The sequence below is a fragment of the Hypanus sabinus genome, chromosome 20, assembly GCF_030144855.1.
Source record: "Hypanus sabinus isolate sHypSab1 chromosome 20, sHypSab1.hap1, whole genome shotgun sequence".
NCBI lineage: Eukaryota > Metazoa > Chordata > Chondrichthyes > Myliobatiformes > Dasyatidae > Hypanus > Hypanus sabinus.
Genome location: NC_082725.1, coordinates 579,730 through 593,959, shown reverse-complemented (window position 1 = coordinate 593,959; position 14,230 = coordinate 579,730). Strand labels below are relative to the sequence as shown.

Here is a 14,230-nt window from a genome sequence, read left to right as displayed (position 1 = left end):
CATTCCACAACGTGAGGGAACAAAAATCTTTGTTTTATGACTTCTTAATCAAAGCAAAAGGCTGAGAGTGGAAGACTGAAGGCATTGCGGAGAGAAGGTTGTTTTTCTTAAACAGATCGGGGAAAAGAGGCTAGACTGCGCAGGCACGTGACATCACGCGCCAGGGTTTAAAAGAAAGACCGCCATATACAGCGGCCATCGTCATAGAGGCTATCATTGGAGTGGACTGAGTCGGAGTGGGACGGCTTTGGCTCAGTCAGGCTTCGGCAAGAAACAGGCAGAGGCGAGGGTAGGTTGAGGGTATGTTCCAGTTTCTGTTTTCTTCTTTTTTTTTTGTTCAGACAAGAGAAAATGACAGGCAGAATGTTAGAATGCTCCTCTTGCAGGATGTGGGAAGTCAGGGAGACCTCCGGTGTCCCTGACAACGATACCTGCAAGAAGTGCATCCAGCTGCACCTCCAAACAGACCGCGTTAGGGGACTGGAGCAGGAGCTGGATGATCTCCAGATCATTCGGGATACTGAGTAGTTTATGATAATAGCTTCCGGGAGGTAGTTACACCTAAGGAACAGGGCACAGGTAATTGGGTTACCATCAGGCAGGGGAAGGGGAAAGGGCAGGTAGTGCAGGGTTCCCCTGTGGCCATTCCCCTCCAAAACAGGAATACCGATTTGGACACTGTTGGGGGATGACTTACCTGGGACAAGCTGCGGCAGACGGATCTCTGGCACTGAGTCTGGTTCGGCAGTGCAGAAGGGAGGGAGGAAGAAGAGTTAGAGGGGTAGTGATAGGGGACTTCATAGTCAGGGGTACAGATAGGAGATTCTGTGGTTGTGACAGAGACTCCCGGATGGTTTGTTGCCTCCCGGGTGCCAGGGTCAGGGATGTCTCTGATCGTGTGCACAGCATTCTGAGGCGGAAGGGTGATCAGCCAGATGTCGTGGTACACATCGGTGCCAATGACATAGGTAGAAAGAGTCAGGAGGTCCTGAAGAGTGAGTACAGAGAGCTTGGTAGGAAGTTGAAAAACAGGACCTCGAGGGTAGTAATCTCTGGATTGCTGCCTGTGCCATGTGCCAGTGAGGGTAAGAGTACTCTGGCAGATGAACACGTGGCTGAGAAACTGGTGTAGGGGCAGGGTTTCAGATTTCTAGATCATCGGGACCTCTTCTGGGGCAGGTAGGACCTGTACAAGAAAGACGGGTTACACCTGGACAACAAGGGGACCAATATACTTGCAGGGAGGTTTGCTAGTGTTATAGGGGAGGGTTTAAACTAGATTTGCAGGGGGATGGGAACCAGAGTGCCAGAGTAGATAGTGGAACGGGGGTAAAAATAAATGATGTTAGTAGTTCATGCAAAGTCACAAATGGTAAGGTTGTGTGTGGTGGTAATAATCTTCTGAGGTGTGTATATTTCAGTGCGAGGAGTATTGTGGGAAAGGGAGACGAGCTGAGGGCCTGGATTGACACATGGAATTATGACATCATAGCCATTACTGAAACTTGGCTACAGGAGGGGCAGGACTGGCAGCTCAATGTTCCAGGGTTCCGATGTTTCAGACGTGATAGAGGCAAGGGATGAAGGATGGGAGGGGGGTGACTTTGCTAGTCAGGGAAAATATTACAGCAGTGCTTCGGCAGGACAGATTAGAGGTCTTGTCTACTGAGGCCATATGGGTGGAGCTGAGAAACAGGAAAGGTATGACCACATGAATAGGGTTGTATTATAGACCACCCAGTAGTCAGAGAGAATTGAAGGAGCGAATCTGCAGAGATAATAGACAACTGCAGGAGACAGAAAGTTGTGATTGTAGGGGATTTTAATTTTCCACACATTGATTAGGACTCCCATACTGTGAAAGGTCTAGATGGGTTAGAGCTTGTAAAATGTGTTCAGGAAAGTTTTCTAAATCAATATATTGATGTACCAACTAGGGAGGATGCAATATTAGATCTCCTAATAGGAAATGAGTTAGGGCAGGTGATGGAAGTTTGTGTAGGGGAACACTTTGGTTCCAGTGATCATAACGCCATTAGTTTCAACTTGATCATGGATAAAGATAGATCTGGTTATCAGGTTGAAGTTCTAAACTGGAAAAAGGCCAAAATTGAAGAAATGAGAAAGAATCTAAAAAACATAGATTGGGACAAGTTGTTCTCTGGCAAGGATGCGATTGGTAAGTGGGAGACCTTCAAAGGAGAAATTTTGAGAGTGCAGAGTTTGTATGTTCCTGTCAGGGTTAAAGGCAAAATGAATAAGAATAAGGAACCTTGGTTCTCAAGGGATATTGGAACTTTGATAAAGAAGAGGAGAGAGATGTATAACATGTATAGGCAACGGAGGAAATAAGATGCTTGAGGAGTATAAAAAGAATAAGAAAATACTTAAGAAAGAAATCAGGAGGGCTAAAAGAAGACTTGAGGTTCCTTTGGCAGTCAGGGTGAAGGATAATCCTAAGAGCTTCTACAGGTATGTTAAGAACAAAAGGATAGTAATGGATAAAATTGGTCCTCTTGAAGATCAGAGTGGTCGGCTATGTATGGACCCAAAAGAAATGGGAGAAATATTAAATGGGTTTTTTGCATCTTTATTTACTAAGGAAACTGGAATGGAGTCTATGGAAACAAGGCAAACAAGTAGGGAGGTCATGGAACAGATTAAAGAGGAGGAGGTGCTTGCTGTCTTGATGCAAATCAAAGTAGATATATCCCCAGGATCTGACAGAGTATTCCCTCGGACCTTGAAGGAGACTAGTGCTGAAATTGCAGGGGCCATGGCAGAAATATTTAAAATGTCGATATCCACGGGTCAGGTGCCGGAGGACTGGAGGATAGCTCATGTAGTTTCGTTGTTTAAAAAAGGCTCAAAAAGTTACCCAGGAAAGTTTGACATCGGTAGTAGGTAAATTATTGGAAGGAATACTAAGAGATAGGATCTACAAGTATTTGGATAGACAGGAACTTATTAGAAAAAGTCAGCATGGCTTTGTGCGTGGTAGGTCATATTTAACCAATCTATTAGAATTTTTCAAGGAAGTTACCAGGAATGTGGATGAAGGAAAGGCAGTGGATGTTGTCTACATGGACTTCAGTAAGGCCTTTGACAAGGTTTCGCATGGAAGGTTAGTTAGGAAAATTCAGTTGCTAGGTATACATGGAGAGGTAGTAAATTGGATTAGGCATTGGCTCAATGGGAGAAGTCAGAGAGTGGTAGTGGACGATTGCTTCTCTGAGTGGAGGCCTGTGTCTAGTGGTGTGCCACAGGGATCAGTGCTGGGTCCATTGTTATTTGTCATCTATATCAATGATCTGGATGATAATATGGCAAATTGGATCAGCAAATTTGCTGACAATACAAAGATTGGAGTGTAGTGGACAGTGAGGAAGGTTTTCAAAGCTTGCAGAGGGATTTGGACCAGTTGGAGGAATGGGCTAAAAAATGGCAGATGGAGTTTAATGCAGACAAGTTTGAGGTATTGCACTTCAGAAGGTCAAACCAAGGTAGAACATACAAGGTAAATGGTAGGACACTGAGGAGTGCAGTAGAACAGAGGGATCTGGGAGTACAGATACATAATTCCCTAAAAGTGGCGTCACAAGTTGATAGGGTCATAAAGAGAGCTTTTGGTACATTGGCCTTTATAAATCAAAGTATTGAGTATAAGGGTTGGAATGTGATGGTGAGGTTGTGTAAGACATTGGTGAGACCGAATTTGGAGTATTGTGTGCAGTTTTGGTCACCTAATTACAGGAAGGATATCAATAAGGTTGAAAGGGTGCAGAGAAGGTTTACAAGGATGTTGCCGGAACTTGAGAAACTGAGTTACAGAGAAAGGTTGAATAGGTTAGGACTTTATTCCCTGGAGCGTAGGAGAATGAGGGGTGATTTGATAGAGTTGTATAAAATTATGATGGGTATAGATAGAGTGAATGCAAGCAGGCTTTTTCCACTGAGGCTAGGGGAGAGAAAAGAACAGAGATCATGGGTTAAGGGTGAAGGGGAAAGCTTAAAGAGAACATTGGGGGGGGGGCTTCACACAGAGAGTGGTGGGAGTGTGGAACAAGATGAAGTGGTGAATGCAGGCTCACTTTTGACATTTGAGAAAAACTTGGATAGGTATATGGATGAGAGGGGTTTGGAGAGATATGGCCCAGGGATATGGTCAGTGGGACTAGGCAGAAAAATGGTTCAGCACAGCCAAGAAGGGCCAAAAGGCCTGTTTCCGTGCTGTAATGTTCTATGTTCTATGACTTCTTCGCAATGTAGACCTGTGAATTTATAAGTCTAATGGCTTGTAGAAAAAAGCTGTCCAATAGCCTGTTGGTCCTGGCTTTAATGCTGTGGTACACTTGCCAGACAGTAGCAGCTGAAACCGTTGGGGTGACTGGTGTCACCAGTGATCTTCCAGGCTTTCTTCCGGCATCTGCTGCTGTAAATGTCCTTAACTGACGGAAATTCACGTCCACAGATGTGCTGGGCTGTCCATACCACTCTCTGCGTGCCCAACAATCAAGGTCGGTGCAGTTCCTGTAGAGGCAGTCAGTATGCTCTCAATGGTGCCCCTGTAGAAGGTCTTGAGGATTTGGAGGCCCATGCCAAACTTCTTCAGTTGCCTGAGGTGGAAGTGACGCTGTTGTGCTTTTTTTTTTGCTAGAAAGCTAGTGTGTACAGTCCAGGTGAGATCATTGGTGATGTGTATACCAAGGAACTTGAAACTACTCACCCTCTCAACTGCAGACCCATTGATGTTGATTGGGGCAAGCCTGTCTCTGTTCCTCCTGTAATCCACAATCTGGTCTTTTGTTTTTTTTGGACATTGAGTGAGAGGTTGTTTTCTTGGCACCACTGTGTCAGGGTGTCAACCTCTCCTCTGTAGGCTGTCTCATCACCGCTAGAAATAAGGCTGATCATGTCATGGATTTAAAGGGAGTAGAGAAGGGGACTCAGAACACAACCCTTGGAGTCACCTGTGTTGAGGGTCAGAGGTGCAGAGGTGAGACAGCCCATCCTTACCACCTGCCAGCGATCCGATAGGAAATCTAGGATCCAGCTGCACAAGGTGGGGTGCAGGCTGAGCTTCTTGTCAAGTCTGGAGGGAATTATGGTGTTGAAGGCTGAACTTTAGTCCAGGAACAGCATTCTAACATAAGCATCCCTCTTCTGCAGGTGAGTAAAGATGGCATGTAGGGCTGTGGCTATGGTTTCATCGGTAGACAGGTTCCATTGGTAGGCGAATTGTAGGGGGTCCAGTGTGGGTGGTAGTGTACTGTAGATGTAATCTTTAACCAGCCTCTCAATGCATTTGCTTGTAATTGAGGTGAGTGTGGCAGGGCACCAATTGTTCAGGCATGCTACTTGGGTTTTCTTAGATACAGGGACAATGATGGATGATTTGAAACAGAAGGGCACTACACACTGGGAGAGGGAGAGATTGAAACTGTCCATAACACACCAGCCAGCTGTTCAGCACACACTTTGAGGATGCGCCCTGGGATGCCATTCGGCTCCACTGTCTTGTGGCTGTTGACACATTAGGATGTTCAATGTACCTCAGCCTCGGAGATGACCAAGGTACAGGTCTCGTTGGCAACTCTCCTCAGGGGTTCAATCCTATCAACCTCAAATCAAGCTTAAAAAACATTTAGCTCGTTCGACAGTGAGGCGGCAATGTTGGCTGTACTGCTGCGTTTCCTCTTGAAATCCGTGATGGTATAAAGACCTTGCCAAACCCTGCGTGTGTAGCATTGTCACAGGGTTGTGACTGGATTTTGTCCCTATGCTGCCATTTTGCCACCTTGATGGCTCTACGTAAATCATGATGGCAACACCAGCTGTCACTTTAAATGTATAAGCAGCTGCTTCAATCTATGATCGATGATTTTGTTTGTACTAACTGATAATTTAAATGCCTAGGTCACTTGTCTGTTGCCAGGAATTGCCCAATGTCCTCCCCTGCAACTTGGTTTACCTGTGCTTGGAAAGGTACATGTTGGTATGGACAAAGAAAGCCATTATGATTTTATTTCCTCTCTATGCTAAGGGTATTTAAGAACTTTTTCCATTTTCTGTTGCTCCTTTAGTTTACTCAGCCAATACTCTGGAGTTATGCTCAATGTAACAGGTATGTATAGATAATAGTCCCTTGGAACTGAACTATTTAAAATCTCTGTTAGACTGGGAAAACCATTGCGAGAAACCTTTTCTGTGGTATTAGCTTATTACATTGAGCACATTGAGCAGGGGACACCATAGAACACTACAGCACAGTACAGGCCCTTCAGCCCTCCATGTTGTGCCGACCCATATAATCCTTAAAAAAAGTACTAAACCCACACTACCCCATAGCCCTCCATTTTTCTTTCATCCATGTCACACATGAACATTTATACAATTGTAACTTATGCATCATATGATAGATAAATAAGCACTGATCCTCTATGGAGCTCTCACTGATGATCAGTAATTTATTGGTCTGGGTTTGATTGGAGTGGGACACCAGAAAAGACTGCTTTTATACACATCCTCAGTTCTCTGGAGTTGCTGCAGTCCATCTAGTTGAAGGCACTCTGAATGAGGATGGTGTGTGATTGGACTGAAATCTGTGCTGGTGATGGTGTTCCTATGTATCTTCTGCCCTTGAACTTCCTGAAGGTATAAGTTGTAGGTTCAAGAATAGCTCTTGGAAAAGGTGAAAGGACAGGTATGTACTTTCTGGGGTTACATAGAAAAGTGCCACAAGATGGGAGCACTAGTGGGATGGAAGTGAAGGCCAGGAAGTCACAAAGGCTGCAATCCCTTTGAAACATTGAAAAGGAAGGGGATTGGAATATCTATCTGATGGTGGCAATTTCTCACACAGCACAGGTCCCCAGCATGAGGACTGTTGTGATGCAAGCAACAATCTGTTCTACAACCACTCTTTCTCATGCTTTGCAAATAGCTGTCTTGTAGCGGTGTGCTACACGCAGCGCTGAAATAACGACACAGAGTTGGTGAGGTGCAGTTGCGAAAGAAATTTATTCTAACTTCGCGGCCTCGCTTTAAAGCTTTCCTGATCCTGCCCTCCCTGGGCGGAAATGCTGTAGGGGGCGCGTATTCACAGTCCCGTCCCCCGTGCGGGCTTGCTGGTGAAGCAGGCTTGGCGTCCTTTTTGCGACCGGCCTCAATGCCAGCGCGCGCCGGTTCGAGTGCGCTGGGAAGTGGGTTGCCGCAGTCTTACTAAAAGACACAAGGATTTGGACCTCATTGCACTGCTCAAATATAACTTGGTTAACTTCTAACATGAAGCTTTTCACTTGCATTTTGCTAGTCACCATGGATAGTATTATTTCCATTCTGTAGTATATTTGAATTAGTAGTAATCAGTGTAATTTTTAGAATTGGCCAAGAAGCTTAAACATTTAATTCAGAATTATAAAACCCCTTCAAAAGACAATGTTTCAAATTGCTTTTAATCTGCATTTTCCAGTGTTAAAGAATGTCTGCTCAGAAACAATTCCATTCCTTTTTGGATTTTTATATATTCTAGAAACATGGAACATTTGGTCTTGTATTTCAGATGAAGTATTAAAGTTGCACAAACTACAAAATGTGGCACCAAATTCTGCGTCAGCGCTCTGAGAGTACCTTTCTTGCACAACTCCATTAGGTTGTTTGAAGCCACTGACACTGATCGCACAATTATTGTATACATTACGTACGAAGTGTAAATTTACCATTTTTGCAGTTTCTATCATAAATGATGTCACCGCTATCATCCTCCTTTTGACACCTGGGTAGTTCTAGCACCAGACTGAATGTTACATTTGCTCTGACCAGAGTAGGTCCATCATTTCCCAAGTGAGCCACAACCTTTCCTCCTGAAAGAAAAGTCAACAGGATCAAAGAGGGAAGTGGGCATTGGCTCAGAAATACAAGGAATTTTTTTTTTAAGTTCACTCTTATTCACAAGCAGAGGAAATCCACTCAGCGTGCCAGAGAATACTAAAATATTTGCACATTAATTATGAATTGCATAGTAAAAATCATTCAGTTTTATCCTGACAAGAGTATCCAGCTTAAAGGTAAACAAAACTGCAAAATTAAGCAATATTAAACAAGAGGATATATTTTGCAAGCATATGTCTTGTGTTCCAAATATTCTTGAGGTGATTCCTTTGGTTACATAGGGGTCAAATGCTACTTAAATGATCACTTCCAAGAAACTAGTTCAGCCTTAGGTATTGTCTAATACTTTGACAAACTTCTATAGATGGTAATGGAGAGTATTTTGACTGGTTGCATCACAGCCTGGTATGCAAACATCAATGCCCTTAAATGGAAAATCCTCCAAAAAGTAGTGGATGTGGCCCAGTCCACATGGGTAAAACCCTCCCCAACACTGAGCACATCGATGCACAGTTTGTTGTCTTTTGCACCTTGGTTGGTTGTCAGCCCTGATGGTCTTTTATTGATTCTAATATGGTTCTTGGATTCACTGAGTATGCTTGCAAGAAAAGGAATCTCAGGATTGTTTATGGTGACATATATGTACTTTGATAATAAATTTACTTTGAACTTTGAACTTATCCATTCAGATTCCTGACACAGATGAAGTGTAAGAATTGGAGTCAGGAGGAATAGTGATGCTCCGCCAGCCCTACGGCATTCCTACTGACCAACGTACATCCTTACAGACCATGCCTTAGGGCTCTGTTAAGTGCGGGAAGTGGTCCAAAACTCAGACCAGCAGTTGTGTTGCTAAGCAGTTGTGAAGAAGCGATTGTTCGTGTGAAACAGAAAAGTAAGGTGCAAGGTCCAATATCAATAGACAATAGACAGTAGATGCAGGAGTAGGCCCTTCGGCCCTTCTAGCCAGCACCGCCATTCACTGTGATCATGGCTGATCATACACAATCAGTACCCCGTTCCTGCCCTCTCCCCATATCCCTTGACCCCGTTATCTATAAGAGCTCTATCTAACTCTCTCTTGAATACATCCAGAGACTTGGCCTCCACTGCCTTCTGGGGCAGAGCATTCCACATATCCACCACTCTCTGGGTGAAAAAGTTTTTCCGCATCTCTGTTCTAAATGGCCTACCCCTTATTCTTGACTTGAGCTTGTTGGTTGGGGCCAGACTGCTGGTGTAACACTGATCTGCATTTGAAATAGCCCCAAACAAAGCACGTAATACTGTTGAATGAATATAAAATTATCTTCTAAAATGTACTTTTTCCTTAACACGCTATGTTACTGCAGCATTGTCAATGGCTGATGTAGAAATGTTACAGATTTATATATTTACCATTGCTTTACACTATTAGTACCTAAGTTTACTATAAGGTAAAGTATATACTGTATTTATAAGAGTTTCCAAATCTTTAGCCCTATTTACTTGTCATTGTTTAATTTACATAATGATATTACCCTGCATCATGAAAAGTAACATATTTTGAATAGAGTGGATCTGATTAGTTTCTTGCACAATCTGGAAGGGCACCACAATAGTACAGATGACCAGGGTTCAATTGTTGCTGTGGCCTGTAATGAGTTTGTACTTTCTCCCTGTGAGCATGTGGGTTTGGTCATTGTAAATTGTCCCATGATTAGGCTTGGATTAAATCAGGGGATTGTTGGGCAGCGTAGCTCAAAGGGCCTGTTCTGTGCTGTATCTAAGTAAATAAATAAATGCATTAATTGGCATGTTTCTCATTGCAAAATAAACTACAGACCTAGCTTATTCATTCTACAAGTTATGTCTGATTTATCATGATCATATGTAAAATTGATTGTAAAGGTTAAAACATTAACAGTTACAAATTATTATTTGTCCCATTAACAAAGAGTTTCAAATGTCTTTTAAATCTGCTTGAGAATGTAACAAAACTAATTCCTATAGATTGATATTTAATCTGGAAAGTAGAACAGTAGAGATTAACCACAGCATAACATTTAGAGCATTAGGATATCAGGTAGGACAGTGGAATGCTCCTTTTGCAGGATGTGGAAAGGCAGGGAGACCTCCAGTGTCCCTGAGATTAGACCTACAAGAAGTTCATCCAGCTGCAGCTTCTAACTGACCATGTCATGGAGCTGGAGCTGGAAATGGATGAATTCCAGATAATTTGGGAGGCTGATGGGTTGATAGACAGGACATATAGGAAAGTAATTATACCTCAGTTGCAGGATGGAGATAACTTCGTGACCATTAGGAGGGGAAAAGGTGGTAGGCAGTCAGAGCACAGTAACCCTGTGGCTGTTCCCCTCAACTACAGTTGTACTGCTTTGGATACTGTTGCGGGGGGGTGGTGTGACCTAGCAGAGGAAAGCCACAGAGATCAGGTCTATGACACTGAGTCTCGCTCTATGACTCAGAAGGGACAGGAGCAGAAGAGGTAAGCTGTAGTGATAGGGGATTCGTTGGTTAGGGGAACAGAAAGGAGGTTCTATGGATGAGCATGGGATTCCAGGAGAGTTTGTTACCTCCTGGGTGCCAGGGTCTGGGACATCTCACATCGAACCCACAGCATTCTAAGTCTGAGGGTGAGCAGCCAGAGGTTGTGGTCCATGTCAAAACCAATGACATGGGTAGGATTGGGTGACAAGGTCCTACGGAGTGAGTTCAGGGAGTTAGTTGCTAAGTTAAAGGAGAGGACCTCCAGGGATGTGATCTCAGGATGCTACCCATGTCACATGCTAGTGAGGCCAGAATTAGGAAGATCATAAGACCATAAGATATAGGAGCAGAAGTAGGCCATTTGGCCCATCGAGTCTGCTCCACCTTTCAATCATGGGCTGATCCAATTTTTCCAGTCACCTCCACTGCCTTGTTTTCACCCCATACACTTTGATGCCCTGGCTAATCAAGAATCTATTTATCTCTGCCTTAAATACACCCGATAACATGGCCTCCACAGCCTCTCATGGCAACAAATTCCACAGATTTACCACCCTTTGACTAAAGTAATTTCTCCACATCTCATTTCTAAATGGACGTCCTTCAATCCTGAAATTGTGCCTTCGTGTCCTAGAATCCCTTACCATGGGAAATAACTTTGCCATATCTAATCTGTTCAGGTCTTTTAACATTCAGAATGTTTCTTGAGATCCCCCCTCATTCTCCTGCACTCCAGGGAATACAGCCCAAGAGCTACCAGATGTTCTTCATACAGTAACCCTTTCATTCCTGGAATCATTCTTGTGAATCTTCTCTGAACCCTCTCCAATGCAGGTATATCGTTTCTTAAATAAGGAGCCCAAAACTGCACACAATACTCCAAGTGTGGTCTCACGAGTGCCTCATAGAGCCTCAACATCACATTCCTGCTCTTGTATTCTATACCTCTAGAAATGAATGCCTACATTGCATTCACCTTCTTCACGAGCGACTCAACCTGGAGGTTAACCTTTAGGGTACCTTGCACAGGACTCCCAGACCCTTTGCATCTCTGCATTTTGAATTCTCCATTAATATCATAGTCTAAATCATTGATATGCATTGTAAAAAGCAGCGGTCCTAACACCGACCCCATGGAACTCCACTGGTAACCGGCAGCCAGCCAGAATAGGATCCCTTTATTCCCACTCTCTGTTTTCTGCCAACCAGCCAATACTCCAGCCATGCTAGTAACTTCCCTGTAATTCCACAGATTCTTATCTAAGCAGCCTCATGTGCAGCACTTTGTCAAAAGCCTTCTGAAAATCCAAGTACACCACATCTATTGCATCTCCTTTGTCTACCCTGCTTGTAATTTCCTCAAAGAATTGCAGTAGGTTTGTCAGGCAGGATCCTCCTTTCGGGAAGCCATGCTGGCTTTGGCCTATCTTGTCATGTGCCTCCAGGTAATCTCATCCCTAACAATCAATTCCAACAACTTTCCAACCACTGGTGTCAGTTTCCTTTCTACTGCCTCCCACCCTTCTTAAATGATGGGGTAGCATTTACAATTTTCCAGTCATCCTCTACAAAGCCAGAATCTATTGATTCTTGAAAGATCATCATTAACACCTCCTCAATCTCTCCAGCCACTTCCTTCAGAACCCAAGGGTGCATTCCATCAGGTCCAGGAGAGTTATCCACCTTCAGACCATTAAGCTTCCTGAGAATCTTCTCAGTTGTAATTTTCACTGCACAAACTTCCTGAATGTCCGGTATACTGCAGACATCTTCCACTGTGAAGACTGATGCAAAATACACATTCAGTTCCTCTGCCATCTCTGCATCTTTCATTACAATATCTCCAGCGTCATTTTGTATTGGTCCTATATCTACCTTTGACTCTCTTTTACCCTGTATATACATAAAAAATCTTTTAGTATCTTCTTTGATATTTGTCACCAGCTTTCTCTCATAATTCATCTTTTCTTTCCTAATGACTTTCTTAGTTTCCTTCTGCAAGTTTTTAAAAGCTTCCCAATCCTCTATCTTCCCACTAGCTCTAGCTTTCTTGTATGTCCTCTATTTTGCTCTTACTTTGGCTCTGACTTCACTTGTTAGCTACGGCAGTGTCCTTCTTCACTTTGAAAATTTCTTCTTATTTGGAATATATCTGTCTTGCACTTCCCTCATTTTTTGCAGAAACTCCAGCCTTTGCTGTCCTGCTGTCCTTCCTGCAAATGTCCCTTTCCAGTCAACTTCAGCCAGTTCCCCTCTCACACCAATGTAATTTCCTTTATTCAACACATTGGATTTTAATTTTTCCCACTCAAATTTCAATGTGAACTCGATCATATTGTGAACACTGTTCCCTAAGGGTTCCTTAACCTTAACCTCTCTTATCACCTCTGGATCATTGCACAACACCCAATCCAGCAGGCAGCTGATCCCCTAGTGTAGCATGTAGCTACACAGTTGGTGTAGGAGGAGGGTGTCAGATTTTTGGATGATTGGGCTCTCTTCCAGAAAAGGTAGGATCTGTACAGAAGAGACGGTTTGCATCTTCTGAACTGGAGGGGGATTAATCACCGAGCAGGAAGGTTTGCTAGTATTGCAAGGTGGTGGTGAAGTTAAACTAGAGTTGTAAGGGGATTAGAACCAGAACACCAGAATGGAGTGGTTGTGGAGACAGATGCTGTAAAGCCTACTTACAAAGTCAGGAATTAAAAGGTTGAGCATGGTGGGACTAATGTTCTGAATTGTGTATATTTCAATGTGTATTGTGGATGGGCTTATGGCATGGATCAGCATGTGAAATTATGACATTGTAGCCATTAGTGAGATTTGGTTACAGGAGGGACTGAACTGGCAGCTCAATGTTCCAGAGCTCTATTGCTTTGGATGTGATTGAGTGGGAAGGATTAAAGGAGGAGGGGTGGCATTACTAATCAGGGAAAATGTCAGAGCAATGCTTAATCAAGACAGACTGGTGAGCTCATCTAATGAGGTTTTATGGGTATAACTAAGGATTCAGAAAAACATGACTGCATTAATGTGATTATATTCTAGACAACCTGACAGCCCGCAGGATATAGAGGAGCAAATTTGTGGAGGCATTGTAAGAAACATAAGGTTGGGATAGTAGGTGAACTTAACTTGCCACATTTTAACTGGAACTCCCATACTGTAAAAGGGCTGGATGGAAAAGAATTTGTCAAATGTGTTCAGGAAAGTTTCCTTAATCAGTACATAGAAGTCCCATCTAGAGAGAGTGTGATACTAGATCTTCTACTACAGAATGAGACAGGGCAGGTGACACAAGTTTATGCATGGGAACACTTTGCATCTATTGATCGTAATGCTATTAGTTTCAAGGTAATTATTGAAAAGGATACATCTGGTCCTTGGGTTGAAATTCCAAATTGGAGGAAGGCAAATTTTTGAAGTATCAAAAAGGATCTGGCAAGTGTGGATTGGGACAAGTTGTTTCCTGGCAAAGGTGTACTTGACAAGTGGGAGGCCTTCAAAAGTGACATTTTGAAAGTACAGAGTTTGTACGTTCCTAAAAGGATAAAAGGCAAGGATAACAGGTTTATGGAACCATGGTTTTTGAGATATAGTGAGGCCTTGGTTAAGAAAAAGAAGGAGGCGCATATCAGATATTGGCAGACAGGAACAAATGACATACTTGAGGAATATATGAAATGCAAGAAAATATCAATCAGGAGGGCTAAAAGAAGGTCTGAGGTTGCTCTAGCAGACAAGGTGAAGGAGTATCCTAAGGACTTCCAAAGAGTATTAAAAGCAAAAGGATAACAAGGGACAGAATTGGACCTCTTGAGCATCATAGTAGTAATTTACATATGGGGCA

The 14,230-nt window shown here is 43.2% G+C and overlaps 1 protein-coding gene across 1 annotated transcript in view; it reads right to left on the bottom strand.

Moving 5' to 3' along the window:
- Positions 1-14,230, bottom strand: part of LOC132378215 (protein QNR-71-like) — a 161,906-nt gene that overhangs the window by 37,673 nt on the left and 110,003 nt on the right. The window contains exon 9 of the mRNA XM_059944927.1: positions 7,719-7,862. Coding sequence (XP_059800910.1) covers positions 7,719-7,862 — 144 coding nt within the window. The remainder of the gene's footprint in view (positions 1-7,718; positions 7,863-14,230) is intronic.